Raw genomic sequence first — 27,377 nt, forward strand, 5'->3', positions numbered from 1 at the left:
TCCTGCTTGCCTATTAGTGACTACCCCCATACATAATGACAATTTTAACTTTCAAATATACTAAATATTTATTATCAAAAGAGGTAAAACAAGTTATCATTCTATCCTCTTTCTACTTCTTTCTATTCCCCACAACTATCACCATTCTGTATCTTGAATTGTTGGTTGTATGGCATATAACTTGTCTAATTTCATCAAACTATACATCTAATATATCTGTATTTACTGTATATAAGTTATACTTAATAAAATAAGTCAACTAAAAAATACTACTGACACACATTGAATGGCTCCATGACAGGGATTTTTTCAACAGGGTTCTCTTATTGGGCCCATTTCTAAGAGGCTGTATATTTTTTTCCTTTTTTATTCTATATTTCTCCACAGTAGTATTAAGGAGAACAATGGGAGAAGCTTACATTCAGACAAAACTGTAACACAGAAAAAAGGTTGTTTATGAAATACCTGTTTTCTGAGTGCCTCTTCCCTTATCCTGTGTCCAATCCAGAAATCAAACAAACATAACCTACATCACACACACACATAAAGCATGCGTAGACAAAAAGATTCTGCAAGGATGTTTATCTAAATGTTAACAGCAGCTGTCTTTGGGTAGGAAAATTGCAGAGGGAGTTTCTACTACCTTATTTTTACCTCTAATTTACAAATGAGAATTAAGTGAAAAGTTCAAACTGTTAAGAATTTGGAACACATTTTCTCTTTTATTCTTAAGGTACCCATTAAAATGAAAAACCTAAATCTGTAATACTACCAAAATATTAAAAATATTAAACATCTATACAAAACTTGTTGCTGAGAAAAAAAAGCATTCTTAATAGGAAGAAATAATGAATGAATAGTAATGAAATGTGTATGGGACTTTATGTAAGTCAGTGTTTTGTAATATTTGATTCAATAACAATGTAAGTCATAAAACTGCTAAAGTAGTGTAAACAACATGGAAATTAAAGCCGAATATCTTTCCCATTTTTTCAATAATCTAAGAAGCTCAATAAATAAAATGATCTTTTTATATACACCTAATGCAAGTGACTATAAAATAGACTATTGCCTATGTCTTTTTGTATTACTGATTTTTACTCTGCCAGGACTGGATATTAAATAAATGCTGGTCACTGACATTAAGCCTTTAACACTTACAAAGAACACTGTTCCATAGCCTCCCTGGCCAACTTTTCTGAGATTTGTGAAGCGCTTCTCTGGATCTTCTTTGGAGAAGAGTTTTGCAATCTCAGGGTCCTTCAGGCTCTGTGCTTGGATAGTTGATGACATCCTGCTGGGCAATCAGCTGTCTGATTCTAATTTTATGCTGTTCTCCCAACCCTTGGGAAATCGGTATGAATGAAGCCACGTTGGCATAAACAATTGGAGAGAAATAAGAAAAGAAAAAAGGAAAAGCAAAAGTTGTTAAGAATAATTAGTATATCATTTTCTGACTACAGATATAAAATTATCTTAGACGTGGAATTTCACTGAAAAAGTGTTGCCTACCAGTGCAGGACTCTTAAACCCAGCTCATCATCACAATCATCTGAGCTGCTTTAAAAAAAAAACTCCCACTATACATAGTATGTAAGTACATACTATACATACACTTCTAAAGATTAGGTAAATCTTTATGTACTGGAAGGCTTTCTGTATCAGTACTCAAAGATTTACCTAACTCTGATGCAATAAGCTCATAAGCAAAAGAGATAATACAGTAAGAAGACCATTAAAAACATGCCCAACAACTCAAAATGTACCCATAATATGTTTCTAACAACAGGAAGATTCCCATCTGTTAATGACCTTCAAATGCAAGAAAATAGATAATAGATTTAATTCAGTAAGATTTCTTTTCCTTTCAGATACCACATGGCAGTGTTTAATCAACTCTAACACAGACATTCCTAAGAAAAATGCAATGGGAGAAAATAATGAATTTAACATAGATAGATAACTGTTTCCTCCACAACCTGATTCATATTAAAATATGGCCTTATCATATCTGCTTCATTATGTAAGTAGATAGACTACAGAATTTCCTGGTGGTTCTGGTATCAGTTCCTTTATATCAGATTAACAAATTTCAAAAATGGCTGCTATAAATGAGAGGCTTCAGAACCTGGTTCTAGAATGACATTGCCTAGATAGGAGACCTGACAACAATTATTTACCAACTATGAACTTGCGTAACCTCATTTTCCTAGTCTATAAAATGAAAGAAATAACCTACCTCCCAGAGTAGCTGTGAGGGTTAAATGAGTTAATAAATGTTAAGTGTAGAATAGTACTCAGGAACAGTAAACAGTACATTAAATGTTAGTTAACATGTCCTCCTTAAATTTACCAATTAAAATTAAAAACTCCAAAAACTGATTTCATTAAACTCTTAAGGGAAAATAAAGCTCTAGCCAGTTTTTTCCATGCCCAAAGCATATTTTTAAAATTCTTGAATGTTTTTAATTTTATTAATTTCAAAAATTTTTTAAACAACAGAGAATTTTTTAAGCCTGTCTCCCTTTTAGTGAAGTCAACTAAACCAATTATAATGCTTGTTATTAAATATCTAACTACATAAAACACATTTACATATTTTTTGCACTTCCCTAAATTAATACTACATTGCATTAAAAATTCAAATTACTAGTTTGTATTCCTTTTCTAACATTTTCAAGGCTGAACCATATTCTTCACTTTTACCAATCACACTGCTCTGGAAATTAATTCCCTGGAACAATGCTTCAATTACAATTCTTCCCAGAATATGTGACCACAGGAAGTCATATAACTTATCACTCCTAAAAAGAGGAGATTGAACTAAATTCTATATAAAGTGTACATATTTAACTAATACATCTGTGAAAAACAAAAAGCCTTCTATGTACTTAGACCTTATTTAAAAATTTGAAATATCAAATTATACTACATTTACTAAAAGCACGACTTTACACAAAATCTTGTAAAAATTTATGAAAGAGAGAAAAAAACATTCCAAAAAATGAATACATCCTTAGAAACTTGTGGGACAGTATCAAATTGTCTAAATTTCACATTATAGGTGTTCTATAAAAGAAAAGAAAATCTTATTTTTTAGATAAAACAATTCTTACTAAGAGCAGAAAAGATCTCAGGTTCGACAAAAACTTAAATTTAGAGATTCAAGATGCTCAGCAAGCCCCAAACAGAGCAAATTCAAAGAGTTTAGGTCCAATAAGGTGTAAACTCAAAATCAGTAACAAACAGCTAGGCCTGATAAGCCTAAACATGACATAATCCCAAAAAGCAAAGATAAACTAAAATTCGAATGATCACAGAATTCTTATAAAATACAGTGGAGGCCACAGAATGTTCAATAGTGTCTTTAAAGTGAGGAAAGTAAAGAACTGCCAACCCAGAAGAGAATCCTTTATCTAAGCGAAAGATTTGTGGAACGAATTCAAAAATAATAGAGAGAGAGAGAGAGACAGAGCGAGTTAGATGGTGGAAAGGTAAGAGAATCTGACCTCCATTAAGGGAAATGTAAAATATTAAAGAAGAGAAAGCTAAAGGCTATATTATTACCAGATAAAATATTCAGAGCTTCAGAGCTAGGAAAATTACAAGGAGTAAAGAGGTACATTACATACTGTTATGATTTCATTCATGAAATTCTAAATGTATACTCACCTGACAAAAGAGCTTCAAATTACATGAAGCAAAAATTGATACAACTGAAAAGAGAAAAGTCTGTAACTAGAACACCACCACCACAGACCAACACTACCAACCAGCAGGTCCTAGTGACAGTCCAGTATGCAGCCTGGCCACAGAATGTACATTCTTCTCAAGGGTGCATTATGACATACACTGTGAGATCATATACCGGGTCATAAAGCTAATGTTAACAAGTGAAAAAATTTCAAATCACACAAAATGTTTTCTGATAAGAGGGTAGTAAACTTACAATCAGTAACAAAACAGTTAAAAAAAAACAGGACCTCAAGTGTGGAAATTAAATACACCTCAAGGTAACCCATGGGTCAATAAAGACATTTCAAGGGCAAAGGGAAAATATGAATTGTGTGAAAATAGAAATAGAACATAAAATTTACAGGATTCTTACACAGAAATTAAGGCTCTAAATCATAGTAGAAAGAAAACTCCAATGAATAATCTAAGCTCCCATCTTAAAACTCTAGAAAGAGAAAAGCCAATAAAACGGAAGCTAAATATAGAAGGAAATACTAAAGAACAGAATGCAAATCAATGAAACTAGACAACAAAATCAGTAAAATCGAAAGCTAGTTCTTTGCAGGGAAAAAAAAAAATCAATAAACCTGAAAGAACTCTGCCAAGCTAACCAAAGAAAACAAGAGCAAATTACCCAAAAGAGGGCATATCACTATATTCCTAAAGACACTGAAAGGATAAGGAAATACAATAAACAGCTCTAAACTCGAAAATTTGACAAAATGGCTGAAATAGGCAAATTACTTGGTAGTGGTACTTATACAATGCCAAAACTCACTCAAGAAGGACTAGAGAGCTGCCTCTCCCATCCAGATGACAAACTGTGGTGGCTCAGGCTCAGACCTCGAGGAGGCACCGGCCTCTACTGCCTCAGCCCCTGCAGCACGGCCCTCAGCGCACTGCTGCCAAAAAGAACAAGGCAGTGACAGTACGGGTGTTGGGGCTGGAGGCGCAGCAGGGGGCATGGGATGCACGGCGGCGCAGGCTGGAGAGCTGGCTGAGCTGAGCGGGGAAGCTGTCACTGGGCGGTGCGGCATCCTCAGAGGGGGCCGTGTCTAACGGCGTTTACCCTCTGCTCAACACTGCCCACGGAGCAGTGAGGCCGATGGTGTTCAGCACACCTTTCGTGGACTTCCTGATTGTCGCTGGAGGCTTCCACATCCCTATTCCTGGATGTAATGACTGGATACTAAATGAACCATGCTGGCTTTGAGGCCTTGAACACACATGGAATTCAGCTCATCTCCCTAGCTGCCCATAAATTCATCTCAGATATTGCCCACGATGCTCTGCCACACCACAAAATGGAGTACACTTAACCATGAAGGAGCTGACCCCGGCCCTCAGTGAATACGACATCAGTGTAAAGAAGCCACACTACTGACAGGACTGGTTTGCAGATGGCAGCGTGAGAGGTGAGACAGAGGCCTCCTCCCAAAACCACATATAGTATGAAAATATAATTAACACAACTAATCCTGAAAGAGCAACAGGAAAGAAGGATCTCTAGGAATGAAAGGATATTGAGAGAACTGTGTGACCAATGTAAACGGAACAATATTTGTATTAGAGGGGTACCAGAAGAAGAAGAGAGTGAAAAAGGTAAAGTGTCTTTGAGGAGGTAATGGCTGAAAACCTCCCCAATCTGGGGAAGGAGATGGTCTCTCAGGCTGTGGAGGTGCACAGATCTCCGAACGCAAGGGACCCAAGGAAGACAACACCAAAACATGTACTAATTTAAATGGCAAAGATCAAGGATAAGGACAGACTATTAAAAGCAGCCAGAGAGAGTAAACAGATCACACACAAAGGAAAGCCCATCAGGCTATCATCAGCCTTCCCAGCAGAAACCTTATAGGCCAGAAGGGAGTGGCATGACGTATTTAATGCAATGAAGCAGAAGGGCCTCGAACCAAGAATACTCTAGCTGGCAAGGTTATCATTTAAATTTGAAGGAGGGATTAAACAATTTCCAGATAAGCAAAAGCTGAGACAATTTACCTACCACAAACCGTCTCTACAGTGTATTCTGGAGGGACTCCTATAGATGGAAGTGTTCCTAAGGTTAAATAGCTGTCACCAGAGGTAATAAAAAAATGTACAGAGAAAGAGTACAGAATGCGATACCCAATATATAAAGAATGGAGGAGGAAGAAAAGGAGAGGGAAAAAAAGAACATTTAGCTTGTGTGTGTAATAGCATACTAAGTGAGTTAAATTAGACTCTTAGATAGTAAGGATGTTACCCTTGAACATTTGGTCACCACGAATCTAAAGTCTGCAATAGCAATAAGTACCTACCAATCCATAATCACCCTAAATGTAAATGGTCTGAATGCACCTATACAAACATGACTCAGAAATGACATGATCATGTTCAAAATGGCCAGAATAAAATCCCAAATTTACTGCACATGCTAAAACAAACAACACACACATACACACACCACTGGAGAATGTGACAAATTCTAAAGGAAAAGAAAGGACAGATGCCAATTTGGAGATGCCTCATGTTGTAATTGTCACATAAAGACTTTAAAGCAGCTATTATAACCATATTAAATGTGGTAATGCTTAATACTCTTAAAAATCGTCTAAAAGTCTAGCAGAAAAATAAAAGTATAAAAAAAGATCCACGTCGAGAAATTTAGAACTGAAAAATATAATTACCAAAAATTACAAAAGACGTTGCATGGGCTCAACCACTGAACAGAAATGACAGAAGGGTCTGTAAACTTGAAGATAACAGAGCAGCAGAAATTATCTACACTGAAGAAAAGACAGGAAAAAACACTGGAAAAAATGAATACATCCTTCGAAACTTGTGGGACAGTATCAAATTGTCTAAATTTCACATTATAGGTGTTCTATAAAAGAAAAGAAAATCTTATTTTTTAGATAAAACAATTCTTACTAAGAGCAGAAAAGATCTCAGCTTTGACAAAAACTTAAATTTAGAGAATCAAGATGTTCAGCAAGCCCCAAACAGAGCAAATTCAAAGAGTTTAGGCCCAATAAGGCGTAAACTCAAAATCAGTAACAAACAGCTAGGCCTGATAAGCCTAAACATGTCATAATGCTAAAAAGCAAAGATAAACTAAAATTTGAATGATCACAGAATTCTCATAAAATACAGTGGAGGCCACAGAATGTTCAACAGTGTCTTTAAAGTGAGGAAAGTAAAGAACTGCCAACCCAGAAGAGAATCCTTTATCTAAGCGAAAGATTTGTGGAACGAATTCAAAAATAATAGAGAGAGAGAGAGAGACAGAGAGAGTTAGATGGTGGAAAGGTAAGAGAATCTGACCTCCATTAAGGGAAATGTAAAATATTAAAGAAGAGAAAGCTAAAGGCTATATTAATGCCAGATAAAATATTCAGAGCTTCAGAGCTAGGAAAATTACAAGGAGTAAAGAGGTACATTACATACTGTTATGATTTCATTCATGAAATTCTAAATGTATACTCACCTGACAAAAGAGCTTCAAATTACACGAAGCAAAAATTGATACAACTGAAAAGAGAAAAGTCTGTAACTAGAACACCACCACCACAGACCAACACTACCAACCAGCAGGTCCTAGTGACATTCCAGTATGCAGCCTGGCCACAGAATGTACATTCTTCTCAAGGGTGCATTATGACATACACTGTGAGATCATATACCGGGTCATAAAGCTAATGTTAACAAGTGAAAAAATTTCAAATCACACAAAATGTTTTCTGATAAGAGGGTAGTAAACTTACAATCAGTAACAAAACAGTTATAAAAAAACAGGACCTCAAGTGTGGAAATTAAATACACCTCAAGGTAACCCATGGGTCAATAAAGACATTTCAAGGGCAAAGGGAAAATATGAATTGTGTGAAAATAGAAATAGAGCATAAAATTTACAGGATTCTTACACAGAAATTAAGGCACTAAATCATAGTAGAAAGAAAACTCCAATGAATAATCTAAGGTCCCATCTTAAAACTCTAGAAAGAGAAAAGCCAATAAAACGGAAGCTAAATATAGAAGGAAATACTAAAGAACAGAATGCAAATCAATGAAACTAGACAACAAAATCAGTAAAATCGAAAGCTAGTTCTTTGCAGGGAAAAAAAAAAATCAATAAACCTGAAAGAACTCTGCCAAGCTAACCAAAGAAAACAAGAGCAAATTACCCAAAAGAGGGCATATCACTATATTCCTAAAGACATTAGAAGGATAAGGAAATACAATAAACAGCTCTTAACTTGTAAATTTGACAAAATAGCTGAAATAGGGAAATTACTTGGTAGTGGTACTTATAAAATACCAAAACTCACTCAAGAGAAATAGAGAGCTGCGTCCCCCACCCAGATGACAAACTGTAGTGGCTCAGGCTTGGACCTCAAGGAGGCACCAGGCAGAAAACATGTTAGAAGAGAGCAAAACTTTGTACAACTAACTTGCCACAGGGGACTTTAGAGTGTGAAAATGGGTATGAGGAGGTGAAGGAATACAACAACCAGTAAAATCTGGAGATGGGATGCAAGGAATGAGGGGCCAGGAGGAGTAAGATGATAACCAGGTTTTGGAGGTGTGAAACTGGTGGATGATACTGCCATTTACTAAGAGACTAATCCCAGAAGGAAATCAAGGGGAAAACCTCTCTCTAGAACACACTGAATTTAAGCAGCATAACTTATGTGGACATGTCGAATAGATGACTGAATTCATGTGTGTGATCTCCGATGAGCACTCTGGACTAGAAAAAAGGATTCGGGACTCTGGCATAAAGACAGTAATTCGTTATAACCAGAGACGTCATCTCTAAGAAAAAGAGAGCGCATTGCGAGAAAAGAGTCAAAGAACAGTGGGAATATCAAGATTTAATGGGTAGAGAGATGAAGTCCAGTCCCCCAAGGAGACTAGGAAGTGCCAGAAACTCAAAGGAGAAGCAGACATCTGTCATCAAGAGAGTTAAAGGAACACAGCAATCCAGAAAAGAGGGAGTTATCAATAGCAGAGAAGTCAAGTAAGAAAGGACTGAATAACATCCTCTGGATTTTTGACAAGTGTATAACCTCGGGCAATTCGCATAACTCTGTCAGCCTTAGCTTACTTGTCTACACAAGCATGTTATACTATCTACTGTACCCAGTTCTGAGGACACATGTTAATGTGTATACAGTACCTAGTACAGTACTAAGCACTAAAAACTGCTCTATTTTTATTGCCACATAACTTATGAATGTCAGACAGCCAAGTCATGGTAACAAAAGCACAGGGGTTGAAAGCATGAAACTACATGGAACCAATGGCCATGAGGCACAATATGCAGTCTGGAAAGAGAACCAGCATAAAAGAATGATAGTCTTTCTCCTTGTCTTCCACCCCTCCAATGTTTCCTTTCTTCTTCCTTTTAAATGCAGCTAATAATGCATAAGTTCCCAAGAGCCTATCAAAAGGCCTTTTCAATCATATCTAGTATTCACACAAAGAATTTTTTTTGCAGCCATTTACCACAATCATGAGTTGGTAATATAGATGCTATGTTCTTAAATTCATACGTGGTCCACAAATAAATGTTATATAGAAATTAAGTCTATCGATCAGTGATTTCAAAAATTCTTCCAACAGTTTCTGAAACGATAAGCCAGGTAATGTTTATCAAATTATATATTCTAACTGCATAATTAAAGAGACCTTTGAACAACCAAACTGATTTTCAGGTTGGTTTCGACACCGGCACACTAATAGTCACGGAGAAATTTCTCAGATGTATGTGGATTCCTGTCAAGGATTAGGTTCTACCCTTTCTTGCTCTCACCTCCTCAAAGATGTGGGGCAGGCAGAACTGAGAAAACTGTTTCCAACACTTGGATTTCTAACATAAGAAACATTGTGTTTCATATAAAAGAGTTCCAGTCATTTTGTTTTCCATATCTAAACTATTCCCATCTCTCTAGCATATTTCTTTCATAGTTTCTTTGCTTTAACATTGACTTTGCAATTCAATGCACAAAGCCTACATAATATTCCCTTCCCTATCCGCTTATTCTGTGTTATATCCATCAAATTCTAGGTTCCTAGGAAAGTCCTAACTATTGAGGATCTTAGTTTTCTTATGCATATTTAGATAAGCTTCTCTTTTCTATACAACTCAGCAGTGGCTGGTGATACAGAAGTTTATCTGGTGGTAAAGAAGCATCTTCCATTAGAATCTAAACAATCAAAGAAATATTTCTTGCTCTAGTCTTTGTGTGAGAGCATGTGTGGAAGGGAGACAGAGGGAGGACGGATACACATACTTGGCAGTACCTATCCTGAAAAAAGCAAAGCCTGGAGAGGAGAATGGGCAGAGCTAAGCTTCTGGAAGCCTTTTCTTTCTGAGCATTCTGGACCATTAAGACCAGCCTTCAGCAACTGGTAAGTGGCCCAGATACAGGTGGCCAAGGAGAGGCTCTAAGACCTCCTCTTCTAATTCCATGTATTCCCTGGGTCCTGGATTCTCACCCACCATGAAGTAGAGGACCTAAATAACCAAAAGAATAAACTCGCCACTTCTGTTGTAATTGGGAAGAAAGGGAAACGCTAGCTGTTTCCTTCCTTCTGTTCCTAAGTATTGTGGGGTAAAATTGCAATATTTCCAGAATCCCTTGCCTGGCCTTAGTCCATTTCCATATTAACAGGTGTTTCTTCCTGCAGCCTCCAAGATAAGGGGTGGAGAGAAGCTGTTTTGCCCTCCCCTCTGCTGCTATTTGGTCTGGTGCCTATCAGTTGCTGGGGCTCCAAACTCGCAGGTACCCTGGGACAGGGTGTGGGGGAGAGGCAGAGGGAGTGAGAGCGGCTGCCTGGGAGGCACAAAAGGAGCTGGGCCTCTTGTGACCAATAAACAGGATTCTCCCACTTTACACTTTCCTAGAGTACTTTCGGCTTCACGGGTTTCACAACTTTATTCATCTGGGCCGGGAGCACGCTATCCCTGGATTCACAAGTATCCATAAGAAAACCTACTTAAGATGACTAGGAACTTAAAAAAAAAAGGCAAAATATCTATTTTGGGAGTACTACATAATTGTCTATATCCATAGGCTAACTTCTAATGTTTTTAAGTGCACCATGAGGATCCTAATAAATAGTAAGTGTGCTTTCAAATAATCCCTCATCTTCATACCACACCACAAATGTACAGCAAAGAATGGTGGCAACCCGTGAAGATAAAGCGGGACTGTTCCCCCAGGTATCACGCCTCACCCCACACAATGCAGACTACGGGATGACTAACACTCGAACAGGTTGTTAGTGCTCCTTGGCCTTCACCTGTTCTTTCCTCCAGGCTAGCTGCCTATCACTCTCTGATGCTGCTCTATAATTAACATGGCTTCCTCGTATTTGAAATTACTTCCCACTGCTAAAGCTATCAAGTGCCTTTCACCTTCCAATTCACCTATGAGAAAGGTTTCCTGACTAAATGAAAATGAATTCTACCCATCACTAGCCGAATCAAAAAGCTGTTGTTTCACAGGAAAATTAACAGAATAAACAAAACAAGAACCAGTTAGGTGCTTCATAGTTTATAGAACTTGCTTTAGAATAATTTACGTAATTTGATTAACTTTCAGAGAGATTAACTTCAAGCCAAACATCTGAAAACATAAGTAATACTATTTCACAATGCAGTGTAACATTACAGCATTAAGCCATTTATTGTGTGTTCATCTACATTTCCACACTTGGTAGCCACCCTGTAAAATCCAGATCATCTAGTCATGACCTATTTTCCTTTATTCCCCCCTACATTTTACTCAGAAGTGCTAAAGAAGGCAGAAGCCAATGAAAAAATACCATCTTATACTGGGGTGATATTTTAAATATTATAAACCAGCTTTCATATTGCTTTCCAATTTTATTTCACAACAACCTTGTGCACGGAGATTCAAAGAAGCAATATTTTCTAAATGCTTACTATGCAAAGCCTCACGTCCAGTGATTGCATGAGGTAGTGTACCTACATTATCTCACCTAATCCTCACAATAGTCAGGCCCAATGTCACAAAATTAGACAGGGTGGGGAACAAAGATGAGACTCATTCTGATTCCAACTGCAATCTTCCTTCCACTACCTCTGTGAGACATTCTTCACATGTTCCACAAAATGCCACATAGTGACCATATCACTGCCTTTTTCCATGGGCAGACTTCTCTCACACTGCTTCTAAAAACTGATCATGAACAAATCTGTAGGCAAACTTGGCAAGAAGAAAAAAGTTACTCAACCTGTGTTAACTAAATGTAACCTAGAATATTGCCTGGTGCCTAGCAATCACTAGAAAAATATCTGCTAGGCTTAATTATTATGGAAAGGACTGAATATTTTAATAAACATAAAGCATCTTGTTAAAACTAGAAAAAAGATTTATTTCATTATCATTTTTATTTCAAATCCTTAAAATTCCTTCATATTCATACCATCCCTACTTTAAAAATATACCACACAGGAAGTTTTAGAAGGTCAATAATACTGGCTCCTCTAAAGTTTCCCTTCTCTCTAATATAACAGTTCCATATGCTAACATTCTTTTCCTCAAGTAGCTCTTTAACACTAACATGTTAAATGTTATAGAATCTAAGCAAATCACAATCATTTTTACTTTATTTTATTTTGACACCCTTATGCATGTCAAATCAGTATGAACAGTCACTTTTCATGTAGACTAAATGTCCCAGAATTTGGGAGATTTATAATAAGATGTGTAAAAGCATAAGCCTACTTATAACTGAGGCTTGATGAAAACATTCTTACTCCCAACTGAAAACTACAACTCAAAATAAATTCAATATACTACTACTGCCTTGAGGCATGGAGGTGTCATGAAAAGAGCCTTGAATTACATGTAAGAAAACTGAGGTTCACGTCCTCCTCTTGAAACTAACCATGTGACCTGAGTATGTCCCTTAGCTTCCCTGAGGCTCAGAGTCCATCATACCCATCTTACCTAACTTGGAAGGTGATTATTCAAGAGGGCTTATCAGCCTTTACCTGGGGGCAAAGAAAACTGGTTCAAGACTTTTAGTCAAAGGACCAGGGGACCAAAGCAGGAACTGATGAAATTTTTGGATCTGCTTTTAGTAAACCACCAACAGCCCCAGGAAAATTATCAAGTAAGTAGGGAAGCCAGAAAAGAAATGAATTCACTGTCATCCAGACCAAGGTTAAATCCTCCAGAACATTTCAAACACCAAACTGATACCCATACTACAAATGAGCTTTGTTACAGTTTTACAGAAACTGGATCACAATGAACTGTTTATGATTCAATTATTTTTTTAAAATTAGCTAGTCTGGTAAACTACCTGCCAAACATTTTTTCTATAGGAACTGTGTTCCATTCAGTTCAGATATCCAAACACTGACAATGTATCTTCCAACTCTCAGCTCCCAAAGCTAACAAGAAACCCCTTTCCATCCTCTCTGGCAAAATCAAGGAAGGCTTCTTCACTCTTCAGTCTTGTGCCACTCAGACATGAGATGTCAGATAAGGACTGTCAGGATGTAATATACATATATGCCTGATATACTTATATATATATGTGTGTGTATATATATATATATATATATATAAAACTACCCTTCACTTTAATTTTTTTCGTTGCAACTCATTCCTATTTATAACCTCATTTAACCTACAACTGTCCAGAGAGGTATGTAGGACAAAAAGTATTATTACTCCCATTTTGGAAATGAGAAAGGTAAAGCACAGAGGTAATGTGACTTGCCTGGCAGAAAAAGGATTAGAAGGCAGATCTTTATTTCCCAATGCTCTTTTCAATCAAACACCAATTACTAAGAAACTAGAGTTTGGTAGGAAGGCAGGGAGGGAATAAAAGTAAAAGTGGTTGTGATTTATTTAGATTCTATTTTTTCACACTGACTTTTGTCTAACTTTGTGAATTTTCAGCAATTTCCTTCATTGTTGCCTGATGAGTTAGTCATAAAAACCATCAGATCAGAAAGTATAAACTGTTTTCAATTATTTCCTCATTTTTACATATAAATGTTCCACTTTAAGTGTTTCATAATAAAACAACTCAGGGTCAAAGCTAGCCCAATCTACATTAGTCACTTGTTGAACTGTTACAGGAAATTTATGCAAACGGAGGTGGGTGGGGGGAGACAGCAATAAACATTTACCAAAATGACTAAGGATAAAAGAAAAAGTGAGTGTAAACCTTAAACACTTTTCTTTCCAGTTTAAGCTGTGAGATGGGAAAATAAATGTGAGGAAGAAGACACAAGTCACCTCTTAGCACTGATTCAAGTTTAGGAGGTTTGGAAGAATTCAGTCATTTAAATGAAATGCGGTAGACATTTATGTGTAAGACAAAGAAGTTGAAAGTTGACAGAAGAGAACACTCAAGACCATGACTTTATACAGCACTTTTACCTCTCAAGTACTTTCACGTATGTTATCTCATGTCTTAATCAAGAAATTACTGAGAGAGATAGGAGCAGATATCATTAAGTTCATTTTGCAAACTTGTTTAAGGTCGCACAGCTGTTGAGCAGATAGTGCAGAAGAAAACTACATTATTAAATTAAACATTAACACCAAACACCTTACTATTGTAATGGGATCATACAAGCTTTTTTTTTTTCTCTCATATTTATTGATCAAATGGTTGTTAACAACAATAAAATTCTATACAGGGGACTCAATGCACAGTCATTAATCAACCCCAAGCCTAATTCTCAACAGTCTCCAATCTTCTGAAGCATAATGAACAAGTTCTTACATGGTGAACAAGTTCTTACATAGTGAATAAGTTCTTACATGGTGAACAGTGCAAGGGCAGTCATATCACAGAAACTTTCGGTTTTGATCATGCATCATGAACAATAAACAATCAAGTCAGATATTATTCATTTGATTTTTATACTTGATTTATATGTGAATCCCACATTTCTCCCTTATTTATTTATTTTTTAAAATAAAATGCTGAAGTGGTAGGTAGATGCAAGATAAAGGTAGAAAACATAGTTTAGTGCTGTAAGAGGGCAGATGTAGATGATCGGGTCTGTGCCTATAGACTAAGTATGAATCCAAGCTAGACAAGGGCAACAAAACATCCACGGATGCAGAGATTTCTCTCAAAACAGGGGGGGTGAGGTTCTAAGCCTCACCTCTGTTGATCCCCAATTTCTCACCTGATGGCCCCCCTGCGACTGTGCCTGTCTTAGGTTGTTCCTCCCTTGAGGAATCTTACCCGTCTCTGGCTAACCAGTCATCTTCCGGGGCCATACAGGGAAATGTAAAGTTGGTAAGTGAGAGAGAAGCAATATTGTTTGAAAAGGTTAGCTTTTTACTTCTTTGCAGATTTATGCCCTGTGGCTTCTATGCCCAGCATTTGTCTTGAGGTATCTTTACCACTTGGAAGAATTATGATACTCGGTAATTTTCGAGATGAGGCACGAATTCTACTAAAGGGTTGTAATTAGGAAGGAATAAGAAAAGCTATAGAAGTAGCCGACAGAAGAAAACATGGGAAGATTGATTATTTCTTTGACATAACTTCTTGTAGAGTAACATAAGCATGTATAGGTTTTAACAAACTACTAATTAAATTGCGTACACACATTAACAGAATAGGAATACAGCTACATAACAAAAGCAGACCTGCAATTACCAGCCATATCCAGTGAAACCAAGAAAACCAGTTAGGTACCCTAGGCATTTGTGAAAATTTATCAATAATATGATGGATATTGTCTAACTGAATTTGAATAGTTTGAGAAAAATCAGACAAATCATACAGGCTTTTATGTTACAAAAGCAAAGCACTCTAATTCCATATTCTGGAAGGACAATCCCACTACTATTACAGAAAATCTGCTAGGACATTCAAATTTCATCCCTCTTATTTCTAGACGCTTTAAGTAATATATTAGGAATTTCTTCTATGAAAAAACTGAGCATACAATGTTTCTGCCGAGGCTTTTTAAAACACAGTGTAACTACACCTTTGCGTCAAAGTTTATTTCTGATTTTGCAAGAAGAATGTTCTCAGTACACCAGGACTTAGTGCATTTAGAGTTCCTATTCAGTATTTCACACGGCATTTTTGGCTTCTCTTTCTTGTAGGGTGCTAAAATAACGTCAGGATGACAGAGAGTAACCTGATGGGTAGAGAGGGTTTGCTCCTTGGTACCAAAAACATTCCAAGAACCACAAATAGCTGGGCAATCGGAAGGCAAGTACTGAAGAGTGTGAGGCCCCCAGTGTCAGTCAAGGGGAAGGTAAAAAACAAGCAAGTCAGGATGTCTGGAGATCAATCCTGTGATACAATCATATTAAGCTATTTCTGGTTATTGTTTCCAATTTTAAGTAATACCGACTTGGTCTTTCTAAGTATCACTTTCTATTAGAAGATAATAAAATGATTATTTTAAGGTAAAATAAGGGATTGAAGAAATAATTAGAAATTGCTCATAACTGATTATACTACTCTAGCCTATGAAAAACTAACAAGGATTTTTCACTCTTTTAAAGAATGCTATATTATACGACATAAATTGTCTTAAAAAAAGAAGCCCAGAAAGAAATGAAATCCAAAAAGCTCCGATGGCTAAAATATCAGGTTCACCATGACACCAAAGAATGAAAGATTAAGTGTCACTATTGCCAGATGCTAGAAGCTTCAAGAAAGAAACAGAATAAAAAGAGATCCTCTCCATTTCTCTCAGTGACAGTTCCCCAGGCCTGGCTGTACCTCAGAATGACAGAGCTTTTCCTTACTGGTACAACCACAGACACACAGGGCCTGAAAAACTAAGTCCGTTTAGAGTCTCTCCACTTAGACTCCTTCTATTCTTTCACTTGTCAACAATTTATACACAGTGCTCATTTAAAATATAGCTGGCAATTTGCATAAGGTACACAAGAGGAATAAATCCAACACATTTTTCTCCTATTTTTCATATAGATGCTACTAATAAAAATTACTTACAGATGGAAATGTAGCTCAAGAAAGATTTCTCTGTGTGCACCTGGATACTATAATTATGCTATTTATTGAACGTTTTTGCTTACATCTTTAAGTAATATTTGTTTACTTTACCTAAGAAAACATCACAAGTTATTCCTGAATTACCAAAGTTTTGCCTTAGTTGTCTGGTTCTTACCTATAGTATTACACTCCTCATAGCCATGAACTAGCACATGGTAAGGAGCACTATCTCTTTCTTGTCACTACTGACACAAGGAGACTCACTGTTCAGGGGACTTTAAGCCAGCTGGCCAGATGCCATGCTGCTCACTTGCCTCTGCACTGGCCCATCTCCCACAATCCTTTCTGCTTGTAGAACATGAGTGCTAAGTTCCCCCCAATACCTCCTCTTAACAGAACACTCCTTCAAAGGAATGAGGCTCTTCCTTCAACCTGTCAAGGAACGTAATCTCTTGTCTTTCCCAAAGGTTTCCTGCTGCCTGCTCTACTCTCCAAACTTCAACTCAAATTTCCTTTCAGATATTATTTAAATTTAATCAAAGAAATGACTTCTTCTTTTCAGAACTCCCTGGGCAACCTTATAAGTTGGTATGACAGAACTGTGTGGGTGCTTTCAGGCTACCACTTTTCATTGTTACCAGAACTCTATGACCTATACTACCACCCCCACTTTAAGAGAAACTGAGGCTCAGAATTAGAGTGCAGAAAAGCCAGAACTTAAGTAAAGGCTCTTTTCCCTTACTCTGAATTTCTTAAGCATGTTTGTATTGTCTCTGTCAAACTGTCTCACTGTTAATATTATCTTGTGGTCATTGGATGCACACATGTCAAGAGGCTTGATATCTTCATTACAGTATTGGCACGACCTGGACGATTTAATTATGAAACAAGCAATCACTTTCAACTCCACACACTGAAAATGCACTCATTTTAGAGTGAACGTTAACATTTGGTGATCCGTTCCCCTATCCAATCTACCTCCTCACCTCTCTTTGCCCATGCCCGTTCACTGCCCTCAGCACATGGCCTTGTCCATGCCCTTTCATGGCTCAGTGGCACCACTGCTAGATGATGGGGAAAGGCCTATGTCTCAAGCTCTGTATTACTGATCTATTATGGAGAAAAGTTTTATATGGAAAGAGGCTAAAGTAACTCTCTAAAATAAGGGTTTGATGCTATATGTGAACTATGCCCAATATCAGATATAAGCTTGAGTTGGCTACATTAAAGAAATTTCACATCATTTAAATAATTTAAATAATTGACTACCATGATTTCCTGATGCCACTGAGGCCAAGGTGTTCAATACTCCTGTTAGTACCTTAATGTAGTGTTGTGGTGAATAAGATCTGTCAAGGGTCTGGGTGCTTTTACTGCCCATACTGGGTCCTTTCTGCCTATTCTGTACCCTCCTCTTTCTCTTTCCTCAAAAACATTCCCTTCTCCTTCTCTTCGCTCTCCTGAATCAACATTCCACATGGGGGTCTTGTTTACTTCAGAGACTGAGCACCAAGCAATCAGTGCATGTTTTTACAACACTTCCTTCCTCTTTTTCAGTGTTGGAAAACTGCGGTCTTTTCAGAGGCCTGGCCCTCTGCTGATCTTCCTTGTGGAAACATCTCTTAGGCCATTTTGGATAGGGAGGTTGATGTACTCCCCAGTTCCCGGAATGCCACAAAGACTCTACCCCAAACTGCTGGGCCCATCTCTCGGCCTCCTCTGTAAGGTAAGGGGGTGGAGACCATACAAAAGTCATTTTCAAAGTAGGTTCTGTAAAGCATTAGGCCTTCCCCCAAAGAGGTTTGCTAGTTAAATTAGTTTAAAAAATTACTAAATATAACTCCTTTGAACAATCACAATGCATAAAAGCATATTAAAGGTTTTAGAATCTTTAAGCAAATTCTTTTAATCAAGCATTCCTCAAATTTATCTGACCACAAAATCCTTTCTTCTTATTATACTTATTCACATCCTGATTAATTAGTATTACAGAGAAACTTTTGAAAATGCTGCACTAGAGGCACCTTAAAGCTCAGTAGAGTGTAAACATTTTATAATTCTGAATACGGCCCAACACTTAATACTTACAAAACACCAGGATGGATTTTTATAAACTACCCATGAAAATTGGTCTCAATATAGCGTGGACCAGAATGTGAATGTTCACCTATTAGTAGCTATATTACTTGGTAACCTAAGAGATTTAAATCTAGATTCTTTCCTACTGAAGCAACTCAATTAGTGAAATACTATATCCAGACCTAACTCTCTGTGTGTGTTAGAAAAAATGCTACCAAACACAACCTTAATTTGGGAAGTTCTAAAGCACTTAATGAATGGAAATTAATTACCAGTAATCACAGAAACAGACACATTGGGGGGCCAAGTGGTCCTGAATTCACCTGAAGAGTGAATACCTAAAGTCAATAAATTTTTTTTCCGGTTAATTTCTATACCTGGGCAATATTCCTACAGATATCAAGGCTCACATATGGAGCATTTGTAAACTTTTGACAAGAAAGGTGGTGACCCCACACCACTCTGGAATACTGAGCATGGGGGTGGGGAGTAGAAGAAAGGGTATTCTCTAGTACTTTCCCATCTGGCTCCAAGAGATTGTCACTAATTCCACTGTTATTTCTTACCATCTTGCTACTTCCCTGACAATAGTAGTTTCTCTCATACTCAGAAATCTTTTGTCCTTAAATTTTATAACTCCCAAACTCATTTCTCCTCCTTCCTCTTGTGCCAGTGATTCACAGTGTGGGGGGTAGTCTGACATTTAGTCAGTAGATGATCGTATCTAATAAATTATATCCTCTGGTCTAGAACTTGTTTTAGATACTATATAAATTAGCTAAGTGAGATGTGCTCCCTAAATCTTGTTTAACTAAAATGTAACTCCCAACTTGCAAGATACCCCGTAAGATTTCATGTCAAAGTAGTGGATGTTAAGGTAACTTGAAATAAGACTTACAAAAGGCAATGCTTACCAGCTGAAGGGTGAAGGGTGAAGGGTGAGGAAGCATAGGGAAATGATAATGTCAAAAACATTCTAAACTAGTTGCATAATGACAAGACTGAGGTAAGCTACACCTTTGACCCACCTCGTTCTTTTATTATATCTGAGATTGTATTGGTTTCAACAGCTTACATGAGGTGAGGTACATTTCCACCTTTCTAACTCTCAATATCTTAAAAGTCAGACAAAATGTGCAGGTTAGCTTATCAAGTAAAAAAACCACAGTACACAAGGCACACCCATGAGAAGATTCATAAGGAACAACACAAGTAATCCAACCTAGCATCTAATTGTTCCTATTAGGTTAAGAAGAAATATTCTCCCTCCCAGGCTTTCAGTAGGAACTGTTATAAAACACCATCTTAAAAAATATATATATGTGGCACCAATCTGATTTAAAATTGCACACAGCACAAAAGACAGCAGTAAAAGAAAGTAAAGAAAATACCAGTGGTCTGCATTTTCCAATGAATTAACCTGTGGATGCGGCACATCCTAAAAGAACAACATATAGGTAAAATCTGCCAATTCTTTTAAAATTTAAAGTTTGTTAAGTAAAATTACACACTTAGGTATCATGACAAAATAAACACCAAAGTATAATGTGAATCTCAAGCTTCAGTTACTTTTGCTGAACTCCAGGACTAGACTGCTCACCAAAAATCACAGAGGATGTATATTTTACCACTGACTGCTAATAATATGTAACTAATCTGACCTGTCAAGCCATTTGTCATTTAGCTTTGTGGCACCCATCCCTTTGCACTATGAGAATTGAGATTGTAAAAAAGTTGGACCACTCCCCGATAGCGACTGGAACTCTTTATCATCTCTTATTTGAAAAACACATACCTGAAAATGGATTTGAGGATTCCTTGAACTAAACTGGTACCCACCTCCTGGAATCTGAAACCACAAGATGGGACTTCAGTTTAAAACAATCACATAAATACTGAGTCAGAAATATACAGTATTACCACTGTTTACTCAGTACACTGTACTGTTTATTCCTTAAGAGGGATTACCCCTATTTTACTAGTGAAATGGCTTGAGAAGCACAATACCAGTAATGCACTTATTCTTAAATCTGCTGTCACCATGACTTGGATCACTAAGCACAGGTGCTGGCACACAGTAGGTACTCGTATTTGAATGAAGGAATCAGTGACCAACCCTAGGTAAATCATTCAACTACTCTATATACTTTAAACTTTCCATATATAGAAGTAGGCTCTCTCTGGCCTGCTTTCTCAAGGTTTGATTGGGCTTGATGAAGGCACTCTGAAACTTTGACATCAAGACAATCAGAAAAAGGATGCTTCCACTTCATGCAAAAGTCACACAGAGAAATTATATGTCATGATCACCATGTTCAGGCTCATCTGACTTTCACTGTACACTAAGTATCACTTCTTCAGAAAAAAGTCTCCCGAACCCCAAGTTAGTAACTCTCCTTGAACACCCTATTTTCCCTCTGTGGTACACACAATAGTCATTATAGTATCTGTATTATTCTTTGTTAAACATTTGTCTTCCTGTCTAGACTTCAGACATCCTGAAGGTGGGAGTCCCGTGGGCTTTGGTAACAGACCTTCTGTTTCTTGCCCCTGGAAGTACCTGGCACGTATGTTTAGTAAATATTTATTCAATAAATATTTGAGAGCAAAAAATCCAGCCAATGGCACTCCTTCAATACACTCAAACAATAAAAGCTTAGAAATTAAGGGAAAGAACATGAGGTGACCAAAGTTGAATGTTCAGAACATCACTCTTCTCTCAACTTGAAACCAAGTTTCTCCCTGGCAGTAACAGAGATAAAAGAAGTAACTGTGCCGTGGTGCATCCGTGAGCCATTTTACAGCTTTCAAAACGCTTTCATCACATATGTGGTCTCATGACTGAACGTCTTCAAAGAGCTCATACAGAACTCTCTGTGGTTTCACAGGAATGTTTTAAAGCACGGTGACAGGTATATAACCTATCTATCCTGAGAGATTTTCTAAATGACTTATAGACTTGTGTGGAAATTTTTTTTAGTGCCCACTGCATAATACTCCCTCTGCAAACTAGCTGGAACAAAGCCCTTTTTAAAAAAATTTCAGAGCACAGAAATAAATACTGGTTCCAAATCAAGTCTTCAGGCATCTTAGAACAAAGTAGCTCTCTTTTCTCCAAGGAGAGAGAAAGGCGATCTGAAGCTGCTGCACGCCAAAGGGGCTTCCGAAGGATTGTTGGTACATTGAGCTGCACATGGAAGGTTCCAAAGTGAACACCTAACACCCTTCCAGAGGTGTGGAAAAGAATAGGAGAAAGACTTATATTTAAATAAGAAAACTTTAATGCTCTTTGGTGATTAATTTTTTTTTTTTTTAGTTTTCTATGACTATATGAAAATTCATAAATAGTAAGACCACACAGTGGATCAGAAATCTGGCAAATGTTATAGTAATGGAAGTGCTGTAGTTCTAAAAGTCTCTGACAGAACAAAACTTAAATGGGACACTTACAGCTTCCTATTATCTGTATTCTTTCTTAATAATCCGATTTTAAAACAATTTCATCTTAGAGGTCATGAACACTGCATACCATAACTTACTTAACTAGCTTATATCTAATCCTACATCATTTTTGGATTCCAACAGGAAAAAGCCCAAAAGAAGTTCTTTTTCAAAGCTTTGACACAAGCGAGCAAAATACTTGTCTTTAAAAAATATCTTGTTCTTTCTATCTAAGGAATATGTTTGGAAATATCGGTTTGCAATAACACAGTACCTTGTATCTCCATCAAATTTTATGAACGTCAACGTGTTTGATACATAGTATCTAATCCAATTCACACAATAATCTTGTGGAACAGGCAGGCCAAGAGTTTTATAAATGGAGAACATGAGGTTCCAAAAGGTTAAGTTTCTTGACCCAGGGTCATAAGTTACAAAATGGAAGAACTAGGGCTAGAAGACTTTCTGATCACTAGACCACTGCTATTTCTAAAGAACTCTACCATTCTGGCCCCTATCAAGCTGTTGTTCACTTTTTATCCCTCATCAAAACAAGCAATAAGATAGCAATATCCATAACTTCAAGCATGTAGAATACATAAAGAGAGTGTAAGATATTTCCTTCTAAATAATGATCATAACCCACTACGACCCTGTATAGTTTCAGGTTTTAGAAACATTATAAAATTATGAGTTGCTATTACTTGGTCTTGTATCAAGCCTATACAGAGAGCAAAACTTTGCATCAGTAAAGGACAAAAAGCATGTTTTCTCCCCTTATGAAAGACAAGGGAGTTTCCTGACAAGCATTAGAATCACTAAATCCAAGTTGCTCTACAGTCTAGGGTAAGGTGAGGACTGAAAAGTGGGATAAAACTCAGAGTGTCACCTTTCCTGTTTAGCAGGGTGGGGGTAATGGCAAGAGGGCTCAAGATGAAAGAATGCTGTGAACTATAGAATGTGGGTGAGAGAGGGCTTGTCTTTTTATAAAACTGAGTGACTCAGTTTTTTAAAGGGAGAAAAGTTGGATTCTTTATGTAAAAATACCTTGAGCATCTGTGAATCCTAGAGTTTTATAGGAAAAAAATCCATCTTAAGTTCTTTAATCTGTTTTCTTATCTATAATGTACACTGGGCTGTTACATTTGCACAACACCTAAGTAAAGATACAGAAAGGCCTATCAAATACCCTCTGTAGAATATAAGGGTCAAAGCAGGATTTATCTATACAGTAGGTCTAACTCTGATCTTTGGTAGCAAACACACTATTCTAAAAAGTCAGTGGTCTTCAACCCTGGATGCATATTAGAATGAGTTTTTAAAAAAATAATGGTGCCCAACCCTGCTCCAGACCAATGAAATCAGAATCTCTTTAAAGTAGCGACTGGCTGGTTCTAGAGTCCTGCTGGAGTTGAAAACCTCTGGTCTAAGCACTTTGTAATCCAGTTTCAAATGCCCCAACATGACATCATTTTCCTATTTTCCTATGAAAGAAATATTCACAGTACCAGGACCAATAACCTCAATCGCTAGAAACATCAGAATTTCATAAGCTGAGTTTATTAGTTGGATATAAGGGGACATTCTTTAGTTAGTCACAAATACTACACTTAATTAATACAAACCATTAAAAAAAGCAAAAATTCTTAAACCAGAACAAAACATTAGAACTTTTTTTTAAAACACAGGAAAACTTTATATAATTATGAACACGTAATTAGGTAATGCTCATTTAAGTATGGCTTAAGTATTGCACCATATTTTAAAATTTATCTTCAACTGAATAGTTGTATTCTACATTGAAAAATATTTGATTTTTGGAATTTTCCCACAGATATTAGAAAAGGCAAATAAAGAAACCAGAAGTACAAGACACCCTATTACACAGGTATATGAAATCAGTTCAAGTTTCCACTGCTCAGAGGACAAAGGACTTCTCAGAAACATTACTGCAATCATATTGCTCATTTCTTACTCAACACAGTACTACTGAAAAGGATGTTGCTAAGTTCCCACCTTAACTGCCTTATGTGTTGTTCCTGTGACAGCTGGAGTCAACAAAGATAAGTTTAGCTTCTGGAAAAAACGAAATGCCAACCTTCTTTATTTTTAAACTTGCTCTAAAACTCTTCCATATAATCTGATCTTACAAATTTTGCAATAGCTATATATTAGTTAAAGCTGGAGAATGAGTAACTAAACCTGGTCTAAGTTGTATGCTTAAGCAAAAATAACAATAAAAACAAGTGCTATGCAACTTTTAGCATTTTATAAAAATCTATTCATATTCAAAGGAGGCTTAGACTAAAAATTTCAAGACAAAAAAGTATAAGACAATCTAAAACAGATGTAATATCCTAATTAAACCTAGGTGGCCTAACTAGGAAAATATTTAAGATTCCTATTCTATAAACTTCCTAATTTAGAAGAAATCAATAGCTGCTACAGTAAGGATAAAGGACTATGAAAGGTGAGAGAAGAATTTTGTTTTTATGTTTCCATTTCTAGGTCAGTGAATTGTAACCAAATATATCCAGGAAAATGGTATAAACTTACATGACTTATCATAGATTGAACAGCTTTTACATAATGGTTTAGTTCCCGATCCATCATAGCAAATTCAACCATTGCCTTGTCCATACTGTATTCGCTACTCACTTCAGCTGAAAGAAAAAGAAAGCAATTATTGTTGTCCATTTAAAATGCCATATCTGGAAAAAGTTGCACCAATATAATATATAGTCAGTCAACGGTCTAAACAATTTTGTAAAGGTATTACATATTTTGTAAAGACCTCCTTAACATATGGCTGCTTCATGCAAAATTCTAAGAATATGCCCAGTAGAAGAAGGCTCAAAGGCACTGTTGTGGGTGGAAAGAAAAGAAGCCTCAGACTCAGGAGTTCCAGGTTGTGCCTTACTTGTGTGATCTTGACCCAGTTCCTACACATCCTTCAGCCACAGTTTCCTTATCCGGGAAAGCAGCCTGTCATACATCTGTACACAAACCTCACAGGATTATTAGAGATCAGATAAGGCAGATTTTCACCTCTAGTAGGTTAGGGTATGTGGACCAATCCTCCTGTTGAAAGCAACTGAAATGACTGGATAAATAGAAAAAAAGGAAAGAAAGAAGGAAATCCTAAAAATAAAAGAGCACGAGATAGTCAGAAACAATCAGGGCAAAATCTAGGGAAAACCAAAAAAGAGAAACAGCACAGAGAGCTAAAGCCGCACCCCCTCCCCCAGTCAGCTGGGTCTCCACTCCTCTCGGTAAAGAGCCAGAATTCATCCCACCTGCTCCTCCTGGCTGCAGGGAGGCTGGCCTTGGCCACTCGGCGGAACAGAGGGAAGAGGTAGAGAAAGCAAACCTGCTTCTGAAAAATTGCGGCCCGGATTCCCCTCACTTGAGTGGTCCAGGGAACGTGAGCTCTGATCTTGATGTGAGGTGGCCTTACATGGCCACTACCCACAGGTACTCCCCTCTGGAGAAGAGACTTTCATCCTAGGCCTCACATAATCCTTACAAATAATTGTGAAGGCTAATGCACAGATCATAGAAGAAAAAAATAAAACACACACACATAAAACCTTATGAACCCTAAAAAAAAACCCACAAGAAAACAAGCCATCAAGGTAAGAATCAACAGAAACAGATCCACAAATATTTCAGATATTGGAATTATCTATTAGTCCGGGTGTGAAACAACTATGCTTACTAAGTTTAAAAATTAAAATACCTACAGGGAACAGGAGACTATAAAAAGTGACTAGCAAATTGAAAAAGCAAGGTAATGTTCTTAAGTGCTTTTCAACTGTTTTTCCAAGCTTCCAAATGAGTTTATTTTTGAAAGTACAGAAAAATGTGACTTTGGCATGAAGAATGCTATGAAAGTCTGCAAAATAAATAGGATGATGGTTCTCATTATCAAGGTCCCATGGATGCTAGCAAGACTTGAACCAGATAGCAATTTCAAATAACACAAGGCCAAGGAGACCTTTCCTGTCAAGGAGAAAACAAGCGATGGCTGGGTCAGTGTTTGATGGAATGAAGCCTAAGGGAAGACTCTCTGGAGGCCATCTGTGGTTCACACGCAGCCTCAGCTGAGGCTCTAGGACCCAAGGATGTGGGGACAGGCTGAAGAACCTAAGTGATGAATAATGCAGCCTTAGACAACAAAAGGAAAACACTAGAAGAGATCAGGCAGCTAGTCCTGAAAATTGACAATCACACCACACCTGGAAGTGATGCCCAGGCAGGTAACTTGTAGCTGAGGTCCGTGTCTTGGCCTGCTGCAGAAAAGGGCTAGAGAACAGAGACCCAAGACAGGAACTGGAAGAGGCTCCCTAACAGTTCTGGAAGAGAGGCCATGAGAAAGGCCACATCAAGTAGCAGCCCTCCATGGCTACTTCAAGGTTCCTTCTGTGATACTTCTTGTGCTTCTTGTTAACACTTATTCCCCTACTGCAGTTCTAACCTCTTTCAAAGCTGTGATTTGTGTTCATGTTTCAGAAACACCAGGCAAGGGAAGGTACAGGGAATCTGTGCCTCGTCCTACTAAAGGATTGCAGTGAGGAAAGAAGGGTACAGTGTTGCATGCAAAAAGGGCAAATAGACCAAATAAATCCCTGAAGAATTCAGGAGGAAAAAAGGGATCAACATATAGGGAGTTGGCTGCTGACTAAAAAGGTCTGTGAGAGGGGGAGTAGTGAGGGGCGGGGGAAAGACATGCACACAGACCAGCCAGAAGGTCCCTGCTCCTTCACTCCTCAGTATACAATCTCAGCTGCAAAATTCTCCCTCTCCTGCAGGAAAGCCCTTCCTAAAAATTGACAGCAAACTCTATCCTACACATCCTTCAAGGACTGAACTCAGGCCTTTCCTGCTTTGAAACTATACCAGCCTAGAAGGATCTCTTCCTTCACTTAATTTACCTTAACTACTACACCTGATACTTGGCACTTTTAGCCACAAACAATCTTGTCTTCTTATATGCATTTACCTCATTTCTCCAAACAGATTTTAATCCATTTGAAAGTAAGAAAGTGGCCCTAGCCTTCTTGGGATTCAACAAAGAACTGTAACAATTCTTCCTTCAATATTCTTATATGGCCATTATTTAACACATTTGAAAATTAGTCCTTTGC

At 37.3% G+C, this 27,377-nt stretch overlaps 1 protein-coding gene and 1 pseudogene across 1 annotated transcript in view; one reads left to right on the forward strand and one right to left on the reverse strand.

Annotated features, from left to right (window-relative positions):
- The window catches only part of LOC130682808 (serine/threonine-protein kinase TAO1-like), a 135,276-nt gene that overhangs the window by 55,833 nt on the left and 52,066 nt on the right, over positions 1-27,377 (reverse strand). The window contains exons 3-4 of the mRNA XM_057497748.1: positions 24,787-24,893; positions 1,162-1,344 (exon numbers count right to left, since the gene is read on the reverse strand). Coding sequence (XP_057353731.1) covers positions 1,162-1,293 — 132 coding nt within the window. The 5' untranslated portion in view covers positions 1,294-1,344; positions 24,787-24,893. The remainder of the gene's footprint in view (positions 1-1,161; positions 1,345-24,786; positions 24,894-27,377) is intronic.
- On the forward strand, positions 3,753-6,220 carry LOC130682809 (transcription initiation factor TFIID subunit 10-like; annotated as a pseudogene).

Source organism: Manis pentadactyla, chromosome 3 (assembly GCF_030020395.1).
Source record: "Manis pentadactyla isolate mManPen7 chromosome 3, mManPen7.hap1, whole genome shotgun sequence".
Lineage (NCBI taxonomy): Eukaryota > Metazoa > Chordata > Mammalia > Pholidota > Manidae > Manis > Manis pentadactyla.